We start from the raw sequence: 22,175 nt of genomic DNA, 5'->3' as shown, positions 1-22,175 counted from the left end.
TGCTGAAGAGACGGACGAGTTCACAGAAAATCAGGTACACACGCACAGTGACGCACTGACGAGCACGACCTCGATGGGAGGGTGCTCGCTGGTAGTGGGGAGGGGCATGAGAGTTGTAAACATTCAACATTTTGGCTAATCGACCCAATCTGCCAGACTTGCCGACGGCAGCTTTAACTCGTTAAACTGTAAGGAAGAGATGATAATTTGGTGGATGATTTAACAATATTCGTTAATCACCGGTAGGTAACGCATTCATTCGAATGTAATCATGATGGACGCCTGAGGGCGCTCAACGACCACGTCATCTGTGAGTGTTTCAAACTATTTCAATCGATGAAACTACAAAGCTGGCACAGAGGTATACATAATTACAAAATAAAGTCATTATGATTGTTATTGTTGTTAATATTATTTTATAAAGTAACATGTAAGATAAAAGGAGTTTTATGAAGCCGTTTCTGGGACAGCTCTCTCCGACGCAGTGTAAACGTCAGCGTCCGAATTCAGTCACTTCATTTCGTTCACTCCTTGCAGATATAGTGCACTCAAATGCCATACACTATATAGGGATGAGTGAATGAGTGAATGAGTGAACGAGTGAATGAGTGAACGAGTGAACGAGTGAACGAGTGAGCGGTTTCGGACACAGCTCAAGTTAAATCAATTCAAACACTAAAAACATTGTAGGACATTTAAATCTCAAACAAACTGTTACCTGTCCCAGATTTCCTCTTCCTCTTCTTCAGGATGATGAAGGTTCCAGAACACAGAATCAGAACCAGCAGAAACGAACCCAGACCGCCAGAAACAGAAGCCAGATCTGAAGGCAACGCTAAACACATGATATTTACATGATGAAACACAAACTGATTCTGATTCTGAACATGTATCAATCATTTTGATTACTGTAATATTACAAATATTGTAAATATACAGTTGCTATATTGTGTAACCGAAGTGAAACTGCAATGGTAAACCTCAACTCTACAGAAGAAAACACTTCTCTTTACGGTTGATGTCAAACCAAATTAACCACATGAAAGCTGATATGTGCATCATTTTATGCTTATACAGTAGCTAAGATATGTGTCTCAACACAACAACAACAAATATTCAAAGCAATTTCCTTTCAAAGAGTGATCATGTGATCAGAGAGTTGCATTGTGGGTAGTGTAGTTTGTGTGCTTATTAGTGTTTGTCTGATAGAGTTGAACTGTAGTAATTCCTGTTGTTCTTGTTGTTTTAGTTTCTGTTTGATGAGTCGCTGACAGAGAGAAACACCAGTGACTGTGAATGTGTCGCTCATGTAGTGAGAACATGAACACATATAAACTCTAAAGCTCTACATTCACACACAAACCATTCACATCATGTGAATATGAACAGAAGTTATTCTATTATAACACTGATTACTCTCAACTAAAACATTTTTAGTGTTCATTTAGAATATTTTTTTTTAATCCAAAGTCACTGCTGACATATAGAGTTCAGTTGATGAACTTGAGCATGTTTGTCACATCAACATTCTGTGTAGTTTTGTTCATGGACTTTCAGTTTGTTTTCATTTGTCTCGCGTTTCCTTGTTCTGACTCCCTCCACTCGTCTGTCTCCATAGTTACTGTCATTATTAGTTCATATGTGTAAGCTGTGTTTAAGTAATTATCCTCCTTTGTGCTCCTTCTTAAGTTGTTCCTTCACCTGCACTCCTTGTTTGGTATTGTCAAGAACACTGTCTCGCATGGCTGTCTATTTTGATCTATTTAAATAAACCCTGTGTTATACTATCTTCATCTTCATCTTCATCTTCATCTTCATTGGAACTTAAGCGTTACAGTCACACTGTGAGACTGTAATCATTTGTCATTAGTTCATCTTTCTTACACTCACAGATTTTGAATGAAAGAAATGTAATAATATGAAGTTAGTGAACACGCTTCTCACAATTTCACTTGAGTTGAATTAAATGTGTTAAATTTATTAATTTAGTTTAAACATGTAGAAAACACACCAGCAATTTATCAGGAGCCAATAACAGCTGAAGCAGAAGTAAAACTGGAATAGAAGTAAAAAAATAAAAAAATAAAAAATAATAATAATAATAATAATATTATATATATATATATATATATATATATATATATATATATATATATATATATATATATATATATATATATATATATATATATAATGCAGTCATTTGCCCAAAAACTGAAGGTTCACCTCATTATGATTTTAATCAGGATCCTGTTATATACACAGGCTAGCTGCCTGTCCCCTGAACACACTGTAAAAAAAAACGCGGTCTCTGTAGACACCACAGGCTCCACAAACGGCAACAAAAACAAACTGGCCCAGCCTGGACCACGAAACATAACAAACAGTGTTCCAGCCAATAACCGACAAGAATGATTTGGGGGTGGGGGTGGGGGGTTAGTGCACGTGCACATGAAGGGGGGTGTGGGGAGTGGAGGAGAGAAGCATGAAGAGGGAAGTTAGCTAGAGGAGAGATGTCCTAGACAACGACTAACGTTAGAATTATATTCTCTTGAATTTTGATATGGCCGACACACGACCAAAGAGACGACGTTCCGATGAACAAATAGCAAAGAAGAGAGAAAAGGAGAAGGAACGCGCAAAGTCCCAAATTTACATCGGAAAAGCACGGAAGGGAGGGGGAGGGGACGGGATGAGGAGGAGGGAGGGTCGAGCTAGCCTCCATTTTGTTTGACAATACTACGATCTCAACAAGAAGTGACGTCTCCCAACATCGCTTAGAGCAGCTTTAATTAGTCAAAGCACTTCTTCCTTTATGTTATTTCAGCTGCCTGACCAGAAACACAACTGTTTAATTCCAATGCCTGCATTTCAAATAAATAAACAAATACGCAAATAGCTCCCATAATATAACACAAAACTTGCAAAAAACTGTAAACTTTCTCTGAACTTTATAATAGATCAACGAATGCTGAAGAGCGTCTTTAGGTTACTCCAGTGACTGACAGTCAGCTTCTGTTCCACAAAATTAAGCAGATGAGGGCATGACTCCTCATTTAAACCCAGATCTAGCCAAAGTTTCTTCTTCAAATAAGGGATTTTTTTTGGTCCAGTCACTGTTGCATTGTGGGTTAAACTTACACTTCATGAAGCTGCTCTGAGACACAGTCAGTAAAAACGTCATTACGGTCTCTTTGCTGTTGAGAAGATCATTGGATCATCTGGTTTATCTGCAGTGGATCATTGAATCCGGTTCATCTACTGTTGAATCTGGTTTATCTGCAGTGGAGTAAATCGTTGAAACTGGTTCATCTGTTGAATCTGGATTATCTGCAGTGGAGTAGATCGTTGAATCCGGTTCATCTGTTGAATCTGGACTATCTGCAGTGGAGTAGATCGTTGAATCCGGTTCATCTGTTGAATCTGGACTATCTGCAGTGGAGTAGATCTTTGAATCCGGTTCATCTGTTGAATCTGGATTATCTGCAGTGGAGTAGATCTTTGGATCATCTGGACGTTCTGCTGTAGTGTGGTGGTGGTGTCTCTGTTCTTGCACTGGAACTCGCTGATTTCCTGATAATTATGGTCATTCCAGTCAATGTCCTGCAAAAGAACTCATGTTATCTTCCAAACCCTTACACATTTGAACATTGAACCATTATTTGTTATCACTAGCAGATACATGTTGAGTTTTAGATGCTGGTGAGCAGGAGAGAGATGTTCAGAGTCAGCAGCACCAAACCAATGAGCAACAATCAGCTTTTACCAGCACTGACATTACAGCTGGTGTTTTCAAGAGCTCACAGATATAACATCATCATCATCATCATCATCATCATGTCATAGGTGGTTGCAGGAAGGCAGACAGAGACGAGGATTAAACACAGGACAGCAGAACAGGTAGCAACACACACTAAATATAACGGAGATCGGATGAAGACTGACAGAACAGACACAGATTACACTGACTAACAGAACACAGGTGATACAGATGACGATGGTGACTAAACAGGTGATACAACTGAACTGATAATGACAGTAACCATAGCAACGAAGGAGAGGCGGAAAAAGAACAAAGGAAAACAGGAACAAATCAAAACACAAACTGAAAGTCCAAACAAGCATTGACACATGACACATCTTCATCACCATAAACACTCACCTCTGCAGTGATTTCTGCTCTTGTATTCAAAGGCAAAAGCCCGACGGCAACTGTCAAAACATCAGAGAAATAAAGTTACATTCAAACAGCAAACATTAGAAAGAGATGTGTGTGTACATGCGTCTTTAGATACGCTCAATGACTGACTGTCAACATCTTTTCCACAAGGTCAACCAGATGAAGACATGATTCCTTAATTTAAACCCTGATTTATACAAAGTTTCTTAAAAATCTCCGGGATAGTGTTCACTGCTCACATAGTATTTATAACTAGCTATATGTGACCCCTTCACCCGGGCCCTACTCGCCCCGCTCTGTGCGGGCCTCGAACCCGAGTCTCCGGCGTGAGAGTCAGGTGCTGTAAAGACTGCAGCTTCTAGCTATTGAGATCAGAGGAGTGAGGTTTACTCGCACAGCGACTACTAGCTGGCCTCCGTTACATATATATGAAAGCAATAGATGTCTATGGGAAATCCCCATTTAGAGAGCAGATGTAAGTAAATGTGTTTGTTTAGTTTTCAGAGAAACGTGCATCTAAATCTGACCGTGCTGGTAAAGTCCTGATTGTGTAACTCTTGGTGATTTCTTGCTTCTCTTTCTACACAACACCATCAGCGCCATGAGGAAGATGATCACCATGATGAAGACTAACCCAACACAGATATAGATGACAGACCCTGAATCAGAGCCGTGACCTGTAACACACATTTAATGTACTTTAAACTGATATATAGAAGCATCACACTCAAATATTAAAGAAATAAGAGTCTTAAAGAGTGTCAGACAGATGAACTGACCTGATGAGATGGTATGAACTGTGTGATTCACGCTGATGGATTGTAGATTCAGTTCTATTGTACTGAAATATGATGATGTTGTTTTTGAAAAAGAGCGTATAGTTGAAACCTCAGTGTTCTTATTATCTGATGGATGACAGGAAAGACCAACTTAAAGTCAATGTTTCTAAAACACTGACACTTAATCCAACTTAAAATAAATAAACAATAATTTGTTATATCGTCTTCTGTAGAGCTGCCTTATAAGTGATTTTATAATGTATTAACTTTTCAACAATTAAACAGTTAATTCCCTGTTTATTACTGTGAAGCTGCTTTGAAAACATATTGTTGCCTTATTTTATTTGATGGCAAATTGGACTGTTCCTTTGTAGTTCATTTCTACAACAGGTACACTTCAAATAAATATAAGCACTCAATTTAACCAGCAACATAATCTCTGAATAGTCATCAGTAAAAGTCTTCTCCACACCACACCAGTATTGGCCTTCATCCTCTGTTCTCAGATCAGTGATGGTGATGGTGAAAACTCTGGCCGTCGTGTCGTCAGTCAGAGAGAATCTCTCGTCTTTAGCTGGAGATCCTGATTTAACCATGATGTTTCTATATCCAATGATGGGACACTCCCCTTTACAAAAATACTTTGAATTTGATTCATATCCAGATTCATATGAGCATCTGATGTCAACTCTCTCTCCTCTGTATCCAGTAATTGTCTGTGAAGCTCCAACAACAACAGCTGAAAACACAAATATCATTAAATAGAGCTGTTATGTGTGAGCAAGAGACATAAGCAGGCCAGAATAATAACTTACAAATATCATCCATATGAGTCTGATGATCATGTGATAACAGAGGAAAAACAAGAGAAGATGTCAAACTCTGTGTAAAAGAGCTGAGAGTCTCAAACTCACCTGTACAGATGCTGGAAAAGAGCAGCAGGACGTCCAACATGATGAAATTTGACAAGCGTTTCGCTTAAATAAAAGACCAAATTCTGTGTGACAAACGTTACTGTCGTTCTCTTCCGTACTGAGAGAACAATGTGTGTCAGCAACTAATATTAACATTTCCTTCCCCTTCTGTATCTCTAACCACATCAGCTCTACACGACATCTTAAAAGAGCTCATTTACTCTGACAAACAACACATGCTTTGCTTATATACTGATCTAAACAACACAATACTTAGTTTCATCATATGAATGTCATATTTTTTTTATCAAAATCAAAACTAAGATAAGGTTATTATTTGTATATTCTTAGGTTTTGTAACTGGTTTCGGTTTCTTTTGAGTTTTAATCCTAATTCTTCCCATTAAGCAAAAGTATGTCCAAAATACGTCTTTTCAATGTATTTGACACAAACGCGTACATTGAAAAGAGTTCTGCACGTCCAATACAAGACTAAAAACTAGTTAAAATGTGGTAATTGTGGACATATTTTTATATTTAGACAATTTATATTATATTATATTACAATTTATACAAACAAACACTCTCAGGATTCATTCATTTTAAACTTATGTTTATTTCAGTGTATTTTCATTCATGGCAATTTCCATTTGTAACTGCAAAGCAAATTACAGAAAGTGTGTGTGTGTCCAAAAATCATTATTATTTTTTTTTTTTAAATCCACTCACACATTTAGGCAACTTAGCATCTGTAATTCACACATCTTTGGATCATGAGAGAAACCAGATCCGAAGGAAAGACTTTCTTGCTTTGAGGAAACAGTGAACCACTTGTGTTCCTCTTAATCACATTAATATTTACAGAATATTTCTGTCAGACGTCTACAGAAGTTCTTATTGAGAATTACCAGAGGTTTAAATGATGATATTTGTGTTTCATTTGAATTCACCATGTTTAGTGTCATTTGATAATCGTCTTTGTCGAACCCTCTATTGGCCTATTGTATATGTGGAGTCATTTGAAACAATAGATGAATAACAGAGCATTACTCTAACTCGCTTGCTGCTGAAATCAGCCCGAAAACACACCTGTAGAAAAATAATAAACTTGGAAAATGATAAAGGTGTCATTGCTGTTGAAAATATTAGCTAACATTGGGATCTGAATTCATTAAACATTATACACAAAATTATTGCTAAGAATTTACTTAATTACAGTTTTAATGTCATTTAATAAATAAGTGAATTCGCATGAATAAACTCACAATCTGTTGAGTTTTCCGACCTAGTTTTGCTTGAATGACATTTGAAACAAATCAGATCAAAACTGTCTGGAAACCACAAACAAATGAAAGTGAAACTTATGAAGGAGAAATTGAAGTGCGAGTCTCAAGTGGCTCCCTCTAGTGTTCAGGTGGTGTTCAGCACCACGGACAGCAGCTGATCTGCAGCAAATGACTGATTCATCACGACACACGAATCTGTCTGTTCAGACGATCTTCTGTTCTCATCTGAATAACTGACCATCAAGAGCTGCGTATGACAATGAAACATTACATAAATCAACAGAGCACTGATGATCATTAAGTGGTTCATCTGGACAGTCTTGAGCTGCTGAGTTTGCAAGAATAAGAACATTACTTTCCAATGAGGTTTGATGTTAAAGTAATAACTTTATTGTTGCAAAAGAACAATTATCTTTAGTTATACACATATAATTGTTTTTTTTGTTTGTTTTGTTTTTAAGTATATTGAGCAAATAACAGTCTGAAAATGGTCAATCACTCCGTAACATGTATTTCCTGTAATGACTGGCTCATAACTAACATAATGACTGATCATAATCATTATTAAAGATGAACATCATCGGGATCATCTGCTTACTTCAGTACATGACGATGAGGATGATGATCACCAGGTCACTCTTGTAAAATATATTTTAACCCTCTGGACTCTGAGGGGTTTTCTGGGCCCTGGAGGTGTTCTGACATGCCCTGACATTTGTGCTTTTTTCTATTATTTATAAACATGATAATGGCAAAGGTGTAAATTCACTCTATATAGCACAAACAGGGCTACCAAAATATGTGATCACCATGCATGTATATTTTTGAATTTTTAAGAGAATAATGTTTATGCGTGGTTATTGAAAAAAATAAAAATGAAAGTTGCTGAAATAAGACCACAAAACTCATAATAAATATGTGTCAATAAGACTTTTGACTAATGGATGTTGTCGCTTCGAGTTCTGGCTTCAAAATTATGTGAAAATAGTTGTTACGTTCCACGTGGGTTTTGTTTTCATTTAGTCTAGAGACTAGCGACACGCTAGTGTGCTTTGCACGTGTGAATGATTGGTGCTCATTATCTTCTCTCTGTGTTTTTAGTCTTCACTCTACTGTGATTGGCCTAGCGGTACGTCACTCATCATTCCATCATTAGGGGCGGCGTCTGGGAACCAATGAGAGTTTGCCAGATGACTTCAAAAGAACGACCGGTTCATTCATGCTCTCTCTCTCGCAGCGTGTTGAGCGCTCTGTTTGCGGCTCTGTTCACCTTCACTATTCTGATCACGACTCACTTGTTTTTAAATTAAGAATTATGTGAAATCCTGTACTTGATAATTTAGTGGGATATGTACGTGTCGCTCTGTTCATCTGTTCTTTGGAACTTGACCCGTTTTCTTTTGAGATAGCAAAACTGAGAACTGTGTGTTCAAGTTTAACACTACGAGGTTGCCTACAAGCTGCTCTTTTGGTAAGAGAATGTCAGGTTAGTATGCCGCGGTATACATAATGCCCGTAGTGGTAATTTGTTAGACACACTAGGTTAGGAGTGAGCGCCACTCCCTGTACGTTTTGTTATTTAGCTACTTTATTTAGGTACCCGCATGCACTGAAGATCTCGGTTTTCTTTTCACATTTTTTCTTTGGTTAGGATTAGGATTAGCATAAGGATTGTTTTGTTATACTCTGTTCTTTTCTTTGGCGCCACTTTATGTTCTCTTACCAACAATTTATTTTACACTATTTTCTACCCTTGAAACTGTACATAGCGCACTACATTTAACATTAACGAACTGGATCTAGTGGCTTCGGCTTTTCTTGTAATAAATTCCAGTTTTAATTCACATCAAATCGAGTGTGTCATGTGTTTATTCCACCCTACTCAGACATCAGCAGTGGTTTCAAAATAAGTGTTGCGAAATACCTTCTAGACATTAAAAGTTCGTAACATTTAATGGGGGCTCGTCCGGGATCTAAATGAGATATTAATATTCATATTTTTCCCGAGTTATTATTTGGAATATTTACTGCTGGTGTGAGTGGTGGAATGACCATGACAGAACTTTTCGTTAGAGTCAATGTTCGTAATGTAGCCTAAATGAGCGGATGGGCTGGTTGAGTATATTAGTGATTTGATAGGAGTAAGTATGGCTGATTTTGACTTGGACACTTTTGTCAGCGCACCCACAGAAGAACAACTTAGTAAATGCAGGAAAGAGGATCTGGTACTGATCGCTGCCCACTATAAACTTGCTGTCTCGAAGCAACTGCGTAAACTAGAGATTAGGTCTGCTGTATCTCAGGGGTTGGTGGAATTAGGTGTTCTAAAATTGTCCGCAGGTGTCGGTGAAGGTATCTCCGATTCTGACGGTCGCCCTGGTGAGGAGGAGCGGAGCGAAATGGCTGAGGTGGAGGATTCTGAAGCCAAGGCTGTTTTGCCGCCTTCCGATCCCTTTTCTCCTGGCTCAGATGAGTCTGAAGGAGGTGATGCGCGACTGAAAGTCCGTTTAGCGCGAGTGCAAATGGAGGCACGCGAACGGGCGGAAAGCCGTCGAATTGAGGCAGATCTGAAATACCGACTTGAAATCCGCAGGCTCGAAATCGAGGCGGAGACACAGATTAAGTTGCGTGAACTTGAGCTGAGTGCAGCTAACAGGACACCTATTCCGGTTACGCAACCCTCGCAGACTGCTGATGCTGGCACGGCGGGGACTACTTTTGAGGTCAGTAGACACATTTCACTAGTACCACAGTTCCGAGAAACAGAAGTTGATTCTTACTTTAGTGTATTTGAGCGGATTGCATCTACGCTCTATTGGCCTAAAGAGGTTTGGCCTCTATTATTACAGTGCAAGTTAACCGGTAAAGCTCAAGATGTTTGTGCTACACTTTCCTTAGAGGATAGCTTGAATTATGAGCTAGTGAAAGTTGCGATATTACGTGCATATGAACTTGTACCAGAAGCCTATAGACAGCGTTTTAGAAGTCACAAAAAACACTTCAGCCAGACCTTTGTTGAATTTGCAAGGGAGAAAGGAATTTTGTTTGATAAGTGGTGCACATCTAGCAAAGTAAATGATTTTAAAGACATGCGAGAACTTATTCTTTTAGAAGAATTTAAGAATTGTATTCCTGAGCGTGATGTGGTGAAACCGCCCCGGCGCCCGGTGAGTTCTGTTCTGAAGCTTTTCAATGTCAGTTGTGTTTCCATAGTCAACCATCTATACAGCTTGGATGTACAGTTTGTCCGTTGAGCGAAGGGAGTCGACTGGGACCACGATAAGAGACCTTATTCACTGTGAGTTGATGTGAGTTGCAGTGTTTAATGTGAAGTGAACACGTGTGATCATTTGAAGTGACTGAATTGTGCACTGGTGTGGAAACTGAAGTTTATGTCTGCCCGTTCCCCAGTCGTCTACTCATGGGTTTTGAAGGTCAAACTGAAACTAATTAACTGTTGTGTCTTGAGCATATGCTGTGCAGGAATGCAGGTCTACCCTGTACTCACCACTGAAGAGGATTTATGAGAGATCTATGCATCGCTGTTCTATGGAAAGAAGGCCAGCTGTGGATCGTTGAAACCTGTACTCCCCACTGTTGTTCTGTGAACACAGAGAAACTGTCCCCCTGCCATCGAACGCTGCCATCCTTGCTCTGTGGTAAGAAGATTCAGTGTTATGTCTTCTATTCACCAATGATTGTTCTGTGAACATAGAGAAACTGTCCTCTGCCATTGGATGCTGTTGCTGCTGGGGAGAAGGCTCAGCTGAGGACTGTTGAAATCTGCACTTACCATTTCTGTTCTGTGAACATAGAGAAACCGCCCCCTGCCATTGAATACCGTCATCGCTGCTTCCTGTGGTAAGAAGATTCAGTGTTACGTCTTCTATTCACCAATGATTGTTCTGTGAACATAGAGAAACTGTCCTCTGCCATTGGATGCTGTTGCTGCTGGGGAGAAGGCTCAGCTGAGGACTATTGAAACCTGTACCCACCTCTGTGGTTCTGTGAATATAGAGAAACCGTCCTCTGCCATTAAATACTGCCATCGCTGCTTCGTGGTAAGAAGATTCAGTTGTTGATTGTCAAGTCTTCTATTCATCGTGATTGTTCTGTGCACATAGAGAAATTGTCCCCTGTCATCGAACACTGTTGCTACTGGCCTGTGGAAGGAATGAGAGAGTTCCCTGCTGGCCCTCCGTGACGGAATATTGGAGTACTACCGATGATTCCCTGCCCGACCCTTCCCCCTATCCCAAGAGAGGTGACACTCAAATGATTGATGCTGTCCTGTGCGAAGAGTAACCCCTTCCTTTGTTGTCAATTCCCTACCAGCGCTTGCTCCAGTACTCACGTTCCAGCTGAAGAGGAACTGCTGTGTGAAACCCCTGCCAGTGCCTGTGTCATTACTTACCTCCAGTCGAAGAGGAACTGCTGTGCGAAACCCCTGTCAGTGTCCGTGCCATTACTTACCTCCAGCCGAAGAGGAACTGTTGTGCGAACTCCAGCCAGTGCCTGTGCGTTACTTACCTCCCACCGAAGAGGAGTTGCTTTGTGAAACCCTTGCCAGTGCCTGTGCCATCACTTACCTCCAACCGAAGAAGAGTCGTCGTGTGAATCCTTATCAGCGTCCGCCCCATTACTTATGTCTGGCTGAAGAGGGACCGTGGGGCGAAACCTTACCAGTGCCTGCTTCATTACTTACCTCTGGTCGAGAGGAACCGTCGGGTGAACCTCCCCCGCAACCTGGTGGAAGAGAGAGAGGTGGATCAGTCGGTGGATTTTAAGTTGAGATTGGACTGGTTTTAACTAAATAAAATATAAGTTTTTGATAATTATCTTGTTTGGTCTGTCGTGTCTCTGGGTAACTCCTCGAGGTGGTACGCTCAGCAGGGGAGGGAGGGCCACCCCGGCCTGTGACAGATTTGGCGTAGTCGGCAGGATTCCACCTCGAGTTGAGCGACCAGAGACCCCTTATGGCAGACGAAGAAATGCCGGCGGCCCGGCCCCAAGTTATGCCCATCTTTATGGGAGCCCCTTGGGCCCAACGATATGGAGGACCCGGGTCGGAATTGAGTTTAACGGAGTGGAGGGCTCAGGTGGAGTATCTGGCAGGACTCCAGGGATTGAGCGCCCCACAGAGGTTACAGTTTGTCTTGAATTCACTTGAAGGAGAAGCCAGGAGAGAGGTGCAGGCCGCACCAGAAGCAACTCGAGCTACGACCCAAGCTGTGTTTGACTTCCTGATCGAGCAGTATGGTGATGCCACTCCAGTGGCGGTCCTGCGGACTCAGTTCTTCAATTGCAAGCAAGGACCCAAGCAAACCTTACGGGCCTTTGCTCTACGATTACGGGAGCAGTTTACTAGGCTGAAGGGGAGGCGTGACCATGGCCTGGGTGGTGAAGAGACTTTGTTACGAGATCAATTTCTCCTGGGACTCCGGGAGGGCCCTGTCCGTCAGAGCTTGCGTGTACAGCTCCGCCGAGATCCCGAGCTGACGTTCGAGGATTTGCGAAGGGAGGCTTTGGCCCTGGAGACGGATCATGCGGAAACGGCGGACCCCTCCGTCTGTATGGCCACCAGTCAACAGATCGATTCCACTCTCCCTGGGCCGCCTGATTGGAAGCAGACCCTACGCGCAGAGCTCATGAAGGAGGTGCGAGAACAGATGACCGAGTTGTCGAAGACCTTTCTGGAGGAGGTTCGCCGGGAGCGGCCAAATCCGCTGCCTTTGCTTCGAGAGCGTTCTTACTCGGACGGGAGTCGAGACCCAGGAAGGCGTCCAATACGGTCTGCGGGCCCCAGATTCCAATGGGACGCGCAGGGTTGTCCGATTTGTAATGGCTGTGGAGAGCCGGGACATTATAGTCGCCAGTGCGGCTCTCGGCGGGGCTCACAAGGGGGTTTTTAGAGTTACCGGCCACTGTGGGTCAAGTGGTCGGGGCCCCTTTGATGGACCCTTCTTTTCCTGCTGCCCCCAGAGACCACTTAGTTGGACGCTGCCCCACCGTGGAAATTCAGGTGAACGGTGTCAAGGTCCGATGTCTAGTGGATACCGGGTCCCAAGTTACCTTATTCTCCGAGAGTCTGTCCAAAGAACTGTTCAATGCTCAATGTTTACAGGAGGCAGAGGCCCCTTGGCTTACCTTGCGAGGAGCAAACGGTCTAGACATTCCTTATGTTGGATATTTGGTCACGGACTTGGAGATTTATGGAGTTACGGTACCACAGAAAGGAGTTGTGGTCGTCCGGGACCCTTGTTTGGGGACGCATCGAGCCCTTTTGGGCATGAATGTTATTTCAGAGTGTTGGGAAGAACTGTTCCAAACCAGGCCAACTCGAACTGCCCCGCCGGCCGAGAAACGGGAGTGGGAACGCATTGTTGCGGATTGTCGCCGGGTTCATACGGCTAGTTCCCAAGAAGATTGTGAAGGCACGGGCCGGGTCACTTGTCGATATGCACTTTCTGTACCGGCCCGGAGCGAGGCTGTGGTTTGGGCTCGGTTGCCCGCTCGGACGTTTGGACCAGAAGATTGGGTGCTCGTGGAGCCCCATTTAGACTGTCAAGTGGTGGAGGTGGCTCGAGGTTTAGCCGTTGTTCGGCGTGGCCGAGTCGTCGTACGAATACGGAATGTACATCCTTATCCAGTCAACTTGTACCGCCATCAACGATTGGCCCGAGTTACCTCGGTGGGTTTACAACAAGTGAGGGATGGTGGAGGAGTTAATTTCTGTCAAGTGAGCCCTACAGTGGTTGAAGTGGCCCTGACGCGAGTGGAACAGCCCGTGGGTCCCTTGAGGGGGGGTATGCCGGCCCATCTTTTGGGGAAATCCCTGCGAGGGGAGGAGCTAGAGGAGAGTCAGACACAACAGCTCCAGGCATTCTTGGCGAAGTGGCAGAACCTATTCTCCATACACGATGAAGACTATGGTTGTATGGATGCTGTGAAACATCGTATCCCTACCGGTGATGCTACACCAAGCAGAGAAAGATATCGTCCAGTGCCACCAACTCTCTACTCCGAGGTTCGTACCCTGTTACAAGGGATGCTGGAGAAGGGGATCATCCGTGAGAGTAGTAGCCCTTGGGCGGCCCCTATCGTCCTGGTGCGAAAGAAGACCGGAGCTTGGAGGTTCTGTGTAGACTATCGTAGGTTGAATCAAGTGACCAAGAAGGATGCCTTCCCGCTGCCACGGATTGAGGACTCCCTCACCAGCCTGACTCAAGCCGCTTGGTACTCCACCCTAGATCTGGCCAGCGGGTATTGGCAGGTGCAGGTGGAAGAAGGGGATAGGGAAAAGACTGCGTTCACGACCCCCTTTGGGCTCTTTGAGTGGGACCGGATGCCCTTTGGCCTTTGCAACGCCCCAGCCACTTTCCAACGACTGATGCAGCGGTGTCTGGGTGGCCAGTTGGTGGATACTACGTTAGTATACCTAGACGATGTTATTGTTTACTCTCCGAACTTTGAATCCCATCTCCAACATTTGGAGCAGGTGTTTCGAGCAATGGAGAAGTATGGATTGAAGCTGCAACCAGACAAGTGCCAACTATTTTGTAAGGAAGTGAAATTCCTAGGCCACTGCGTGAGTGCCGCTGGAGTTTCCGTGGACCCCGAAAAAGTGTCAGCTGTCCAAGGGTGGAGTGCGCCTAAGACCGTGCGGCAAGTGAGATCTTTCCTGGGCTTTGTAGGGTATTATCGGCATTTTATTAAAGACTTCTCGAAGATCGCCAAACCATTAAATCAGCTTCTGGTAGGTTCAGGCCGTCCCCGCGGTCGTGGGTCTCCTCCTGTTGCTTGGGATGCCACATGTGACGTGGCCTTCCAGATGCTTAAGCAAGAGCTAATACAAGCTCCGATTTTGGCCTATGCAGACTTTACCCAGCCCTTTGTTCTGTATACCGATGCTAGTAACCTGGGCCTGGGAGCAGTATTGGCCCAGCGTCAGCAGGGAGTGGAGCGGGTCATCGCCTACGCAAGCCGAAGTCTCCACCCCGCCGAACGAAATGATTCCAACTACAGCTCATTTAAACTCGAATTGCTGGCCATGAAGTGGGCCATGAGCGAGAAGTTTAAGGACTACCTATGGGGAGCTAAGGTACTCGTAATAACTGATAACAATCCTCTAGTCCACTTACGCACAGCTAAGCTGGGAGCAGTTGAACAACGGTGGGTAGCGCAACTGGCTAATTACGATTACCAACTCCAGTACCGACCGGGCCGGGAGCACATTAATGCTGATGTGTTGTCCAGACTCCCCGAGGCCGAAGGTTGTCCATTGGGGCCTTTGGAAGAGAGTGGAGAAGGGCTTATGGTGGGACGTGTGGAAGCGCCTGGGCTCCAGCAAGAGACAGTCCCCGCTAGTTGGGGCTGGGATCCACATCGGTGGAAGGAAAGGCAGGAGGGAGATGCTGGATTGATGAGGATACGGTCTTGGTTGATGCAGGGATCGTGGCCGGAGGTGGTGGAGCGTCGGACTCAGGCGTGGGTAGTGAAGAAACTTCTTGGACAGTGGGAGAGACTCTATCTGCGAGAGGGAGTGGTTTGTCGGTCCATCCGAGACCCAGTGCTGGGTGAAGCTGTGTGTCAGGTGGTGGTACCTGAAGGTCAGATTCCGGCCCTGTTACAGGCCTACCATACCCAGTTAGGACACCAAGGGAAAGAGAGGACGGTGTCTTTGTTGCGGAGAAATTTCTATTGGCCAGGGATGGAGGCTTCGGTGAACTTGTTCATCCAGAAATGCCCCCGTTGCACGCTCTTTAAAACGAGGAAGGAGATGAGAGCCCCATTGGTCCCCATCCGAGCTAGGGCCCCTTTGCATATTGTGGCCATGGACTACTTGACGTTGGGTCGACCGACGGATCGCTTCCAGAACATTCTGGTGGTAACTGACCTGTTCACAAAATATGCTTGGGCCATTCCTACCTTAGACCAGACTGCCACCACTACTGCAAATGCCTTGTGGAAGTTCGTATTCCAGCCGTTTGGGTGTCCAGAGACTCTTCACTCAGATCAAGGGCCAAACTTTGAATCTAAGGTGGTACAGGAGTTGTGTCGGCTCTATGGGTGTAAGAAGACTCATACCACGCCATATCACCCCCAGGGAAACGGAGGGTGTGAGCGGTTCAACCAGACGTTGCTGGGCCTATTGGGGACGCTGGATGCGGAACAGCAGAGTAATTGGGTGGATAGTCTCCCCGCGCTGGTACAGGCCTACAACAATAGTGTGCACAGCACCACGGGGTATGCTCCAACGTACTTGATGTTTGGGAGACATGTGCGACTTCCCACAGATTACTTGGAACGGCTGGAGTTGGAGAGGAGGTGAGTCTGACGGATTGGGTAGGCAGGCATCATCAGCGACTTCACTCGGCGTACGAACGGGTCACTGATCGAATCAACATAGCCTCTACTAAGAACAAGCGGCTGTATGACCGGACGGCCCGAGAGGCTCCGTTATTGCCCGGGGAGAGAGTTTTGGTACGGGACAATCGACGCCGGGGAAAGGGCAAATTGAGTGATCGGTGGGAGGTCCTGCCTTATGTAGTACAAAGCCAACAACGTCCCGACCAGCCGGTTTATACTATCCGCCCTGAGGGAAATTCAGGCCCAGAGCGGGTGATACATCGGAATTTAATCCGCCCCTGTCCGAATTATCCAAAGCCTATGGTAGAAGCTCCAACTGCCCTGGTGGCACCTAGGCTGCCCTTAGTAGGTTGGGCGGTGGTTCCAAGGGGCCTGAACATCGAGCCAAGAGAGGAAGACCCCGCCTCGCCACCAAGACGTTCCCAACGGGACAACATAGGGCGGCCCCCTGCAAGGTATGGAGACTGGGTCGCTGACCCTCGTTCTAGGGACTAGAACGAATTGGTAGGGGAGGATGTCACGGGGTGACGAATAAGTGGAACTGTCCCGCTCTATACTTGTTTTCGGGGGGAGCGAGTTTGATGTAACACCGGAACGGTTCCGGGTTTTCCTGGGTAAACAGTCCGACGGAGCTCGCTGATGAGGAAATGAGTGGCAGCTGGGCGAGGAGTAGAGATTGAGCCACGAGGGGGATTATAAAAGGATCCGGTTGATGTGCAGTGGGGAGAGGAAGTTTTGTGTTGGGAGTTTGTATGTAGAAGTTCGGACGTCGAAGTTTTGGGGCAAGAATTCTTTTGGGCAGACGCAGACTGGAGGAAATCTGTTGTTGTTGATATACTGATCACATCGGGCAGTATACGAGAGGGCGGATCGTTAAAGGACAGAGAAAACTGCAAGTAAAGAAGGAAAAGCTGGAAAGCAGTGGTGTGATTGAACTGTGTTATTTCATCGAACAGACGAGTGTTATCTGCCAGTTCTATTAGGAAGTTAATGCCTGTAGTGCCCGCTATCCGCCATGATGTGGTGAAACTGCCCCGGCGCCCGGTGAGTTCTGTTCTGAAGCTTTTCAATGTCAGTTGTGTTTCCATAGTCAACCATCTATACAGCTTGGATGTACAGTTTGTCCGTTGAGCGAAGGGAGTCGACTGGGACCACGATAAGAGACCTTATTCACTGTGAGTTGATGTGAGTTGCAGTGTTTAATGTGAAGTGAACACGTGTGATCATTTGAAGTGACTGAATTGTGCACTGGTGTGGAAACTGAAGTTTATGTCTGCCCGTTCCCCAGTCGTCTACTCATGGGTTTTGAAGGTCAAACTGAAACTAATTAACTGTTGTGTCTTGAGCATATGCTGTGCAGGAATGCAGGTCTACCCTGAACTCACCACTGAAGAGGATTTATGAGAGATCTATGCATCGCTGTTCTATGGAAAGAAGGCCAGCTGTGGATCGTTGAAACCTGTACTCCCCACTGTTGTTCTGTGAACACAGAGAAACTGTCCCCCTGCCATCGAACGCTGCCATCCTTGCTCTGTGGTAAGAAGATTCAGTGTTACGTCTTCTATTCACCAATGATTGTTCTGTGAACATAGAGAAACTGTCCTCTGCCATTGGATGCTGTTGCTGCTGGGGAGAAGGCTCAGCTGAGGACTGTTGAAATCTGCACTTACCATTTCTGTTCTGTGAACATAGAGAAACCGCCCCTGCCATTGAATACCGTCATCGCTGCTCCCTGTGGTAAGAAGATTCAGTGTTACGTCTTCTATTCACCAATGATTGTTCTGTGAACATAGAGAAACTGTCCTCTGCCATTGGATGCTGTTGCTGCTGGGGAGAAGGCTCAGCTGAGGACTGTTGAAATCTGCACTTACCATTTCTGTTCTGTGAACATAGAGAAACCGCCCCCTGCCATTGAATACCGTCATCGCTGCTCCCTGTGGTAAGAAGATTCAGTGTTACGTCTTCTATTCACCAATGATTGTTCTGTGAACATAGAGAAACTGTCCTCTGCCATTGGATGCTGTTGCTGCTGGGGAGAAGGCTCAGCTGAGGACTATTGAAACCTGTACCCACCTCTGTGGTTCTGTGAATATAGAGAAACCGTCCTCTGCCATTAAATACTGCCATCGCTGCTTCGTGGTAAGAAGATTCAGTTGTTGATTGTCAAGTCTTCTATTCATCGTGATTGTTCTGTGCACATAGAGAAATTGTCCCCTGTCATCGAACACTGTTGCTACTGGCCTGTGGAAGGAATGAGAGAGTCCCCTGCTGGCCCTCCGTGACGGAATATTGGAGTACTACCGATGATTCCCTGCCCGACCCTTCCCCCTATCCCAAGAGAGGTGACACTCAAATGATTGATGCTGTCCTGTGCGAAGAGTAACCCCTTCCTTTGTTGTCAATTCCCTACCAGCGCTTGCTCCAGTACTCACGTTCTGGCTGAAGAGGAGCTGCCGTGCGAAACTCTTTCCAGCGCCTGGGTCATTACTTACCTCCAGCTGAAGAGGAACTGCTGTGTGAAACCCCTGCCAGTGCCTGTGTCATTACTTACCTCCAGTCGAAGAGGAACTGCTGTGCGAAACCCCTGTCAGTGTCCGGGCCATTACTTACCTCCAGCCGAAGAGGAACTGTTGTGCGAACTCCCGCCAGTGCCTGTGCGTTACTTACCTCCCACCGAAGAGGAGTTGCTTTGTGAAACCCTTGCCAGTGCCTGTGCCATCAATTACCTCCAACCGAAGAAGAGTCGTCGTGTGAATCCTTATCAGCGTCCGCCCCATTACTTATGTCTGGCTGAAGAGGGACCGTGGGGCGAAACCTTACCAGTGCCTGCTTCATTACTTACCTCTGGTCGAGAGGAACCGTCGGGTGAACCTCCCCTGCAACCTGGTGGAAGAGAGAGAGGTGGATCAGTCGGTAGATTTTAAGTTGAGATTGGACTGGTTTTAACTAAATAAAATATAAGTTTTTGATAATTATCTTGTTTGGTCTGTCGTGTCTCTGGGTAACTCCTCGAGGTGGTACGCTCAGCAGGGGAGGGAGGGCCACCCCGGCCTGTGACATGTGGGTGTCAAAATTTGTAACTTTGAATTCCGAACTGGAAAGCCTCGCTCGTCAGCGGGTAGAACTAACAAAGCAACATGAGTGGGCAGATATGAGAAAACTCCAACGCGAAGACAATCTCATCCTGAAAACCTGGAACGAACTTCCAGCCACTTTCAGCACAATGCATCGTGTCAGTGTTACTGTGCTGACGATGTTTGGCTCAACATACACATGCGAGCAGTCCTTCTCACATATGAACAACATCAAAAACAACCTGCGCTCAAGGTTAACGGATGAAAGCCTGAATGCCTGTATGAAGCTGAATCTCACCAGTTACGACCCCAACTACAAAGCACTCAGCAAAGTGATGCAGCAACAGAAATCTCATTAATGTAAGTAGGGTGCAATAAACTTCTTGTTAAAGGGGAACAAGGCAACTCTAGCCATTTCTTCGATGATTTGCACTTTTGATGTCGCGTGTTTTCTCAACGAGCTCCCCCTACAGCTTTGGGCCGTATATTTCACAACACTGTAGTAAAAGAAATTCACTTGCGGCACCCTCCTCCCCCTTTCTACCGCTGCTCATGTGCATTTGTTATTATGGGAGCCGGCCAACTTTATCGTCTGGAGGTATGTCTACCAAGGTGGGTAATACATCATATACAGAATCATATGGCGTGTGTGTTTATGTGGAATTGCTAGGGGTGTAACAATATATCGTGTCACAATATATCGCAATACAAAAATGCAACAATATGTATCGTGGATGGTGACAATATGTATTGTGTATATTTCACCCAAAAAGTGTGAGAAAAATTTCAAGTTTCGAGTTTTAGTCTTAGTACTACATTAAACTACTAAATATAATGTATAATAATTAGGGCTGGGAATCGATTAAAAAAAAATTACTAATTAATTGCACAATTTCTGTAATTAATTGCAATTAATTGCGCTTCCCCCAAGCTTGTAATCATCAATATTTAAACTTAGAATCACCTAATTAAACAACACAGGAAAAAAAGGGAACAGAAAATAGCCCTATATTAAAATATTAAACATCAATATATCAATATATTATTATTTTTCAATAATCAATCAACATAATCAATTTAACAGATTATTATTATTATTATTATTTTATTAATTATTAAAACAAAATATAGTCCTACAAAGCTATTATTACCAGAGCATGTGATCAGAGCAGGTCATTTTACCATTGTTGCCCAGCATGGCTATACCAGCTCAGCAAACAGAAGTCAACAGAGAAATTTCACGTTACTTGAGTGGACTTTACTTTTCCAGTGCTTAGTACATGATTGAAGCCTTTGGGCCATTAACGACAGAGCGAGCCGACACACACACACACACACACACACACACACGCACGCGCGCGCGCGGAGCACAGAGCGCGCCGACCGACCGACACACACACACACACACACTCACGCGCGCGCGCGTGCGCGCGGAGCACAGAGCGCGACGCACATACCGAGCGGAAAAGACCCGCTCATGAAAGCTGCCCGAGAATGAAACCTGACCGCCGAACATGGAGGGGCGGGACGGCATATTTCGGCCTTTTTAATAGCAGACGCAACAGGAAATCATTAAAACGAGGCAAAAAAAAAAAGTGCTGCGTCAATTGCGTTATTTTTTTTTAACGCGTTAAACATCGCAAAGATTAACGCGTTAATTCCCCCAGCCCTAATAATAATGCAATGGGGGAATATTTGTGGGTCCTGGTAATGCCAAATGTCTTATGTTACCAGTAAACACTACATTATTTTAAATATATCTAGTCTGTGAAAGAGTGCAAGCATATTCATCTAAAATAATTCTGTATTTTCAGCTTCAGAATCATCAATATTTTTATTCTGGTCTCACTATTGTCCTGTGCATTGGGTTTCAGCACCAAGTCCAAGCCTATTCATTTACACCCACAATGTAATATCAAATTAAGGATTTTAATAAACAGTAAATTTTTTTACATATGTCTTGGAGTATCGCAATAATATCGTATCGTGAGTTCAGTATCGTGATATGCATCGAATCGTGACATGAGGGTATCGTTACACCCCTAGGAATTGCCGTAAAGCATTTTGTGTTTCTCGCTCGTTCTCGCTTCTCACGAGACTTCCTATGTCCAACTTACCAGGACGTTTGTCCCCATGTTGCAAGGTTGGTTTTCTGTCAGGGAACGCTGGGGGGTGCGGGGAAAGTCACCATTCTCACCAGAACAGGTTATTCAACCATCCAAATGATTTCTAAACGGATTTATTAAGTTCAAATAGTTGCCAAGTTCCCCTTTAAACACTTGTTTATGATGTGAGTGCTAGAAACCAGCACTATGTCAGTGAACAAAATATAGTGTTTTTTATGTACTGTGTGTAGTAGCCTTAGCTTGGGTGTAACGGAGTAAAAAAAAAAAAAAAACTGCAAATGCGTATTACTGCATTTGTTATTACATATAAATTCGCAAATGTATTTTAATACACAAGTATAAACTTTGCTATGGCTCTTTTGAAAAATTTCTCTAAATATTTTGTTTGTTTGGCTCTTCTAAATAAAAAGGTTCCCGACCCCTGATGTAGAGATACATGAACCACGTG

The 22,175-nt window shown here is 44.2% G+C and overlaps 1 protein-coding gene across 1 annotated transcript in view; it reads right to left on the bottom strand.

Annotated features, from left to right (window-relative positions):
* LOC309493706 (polymeric immunoglobulin receptor-like) overlaps positions 1-22,175 on the bottom strand; it is a 184,608-nt gene that overhangs the window by 106,737 nt on the left and 55,696 nt on the right. Inside the window, exon 5 of the mRNA XM_082162912.1 lies at positions 5,375-5,698. Coding sequence (XP_082019038.1) covers positions 5,375-5,698 — 324 coding nt within the window. The remainder of the gene's footprint in view (positions 1-5,374; positions 5,699-22,175) is intronic.

This window comes from Leuciscus leuciscus (assembly GCF_965113295.1).
Source record: "Leuciscus leuciscus genome assembly, chromosome: 3".
Classification (NCBI taxonomy): Eukaryota; Metazoa; Chordata; class Actinopteri; order Cypriniformes; family Leuciscidae; genus Leuciscus; species Leuciscus leuciscus.
Note: the sequence above shows the minus strand (reverse complement) of the source record. Positions and strands in the feature narration are given on the sequence as shown.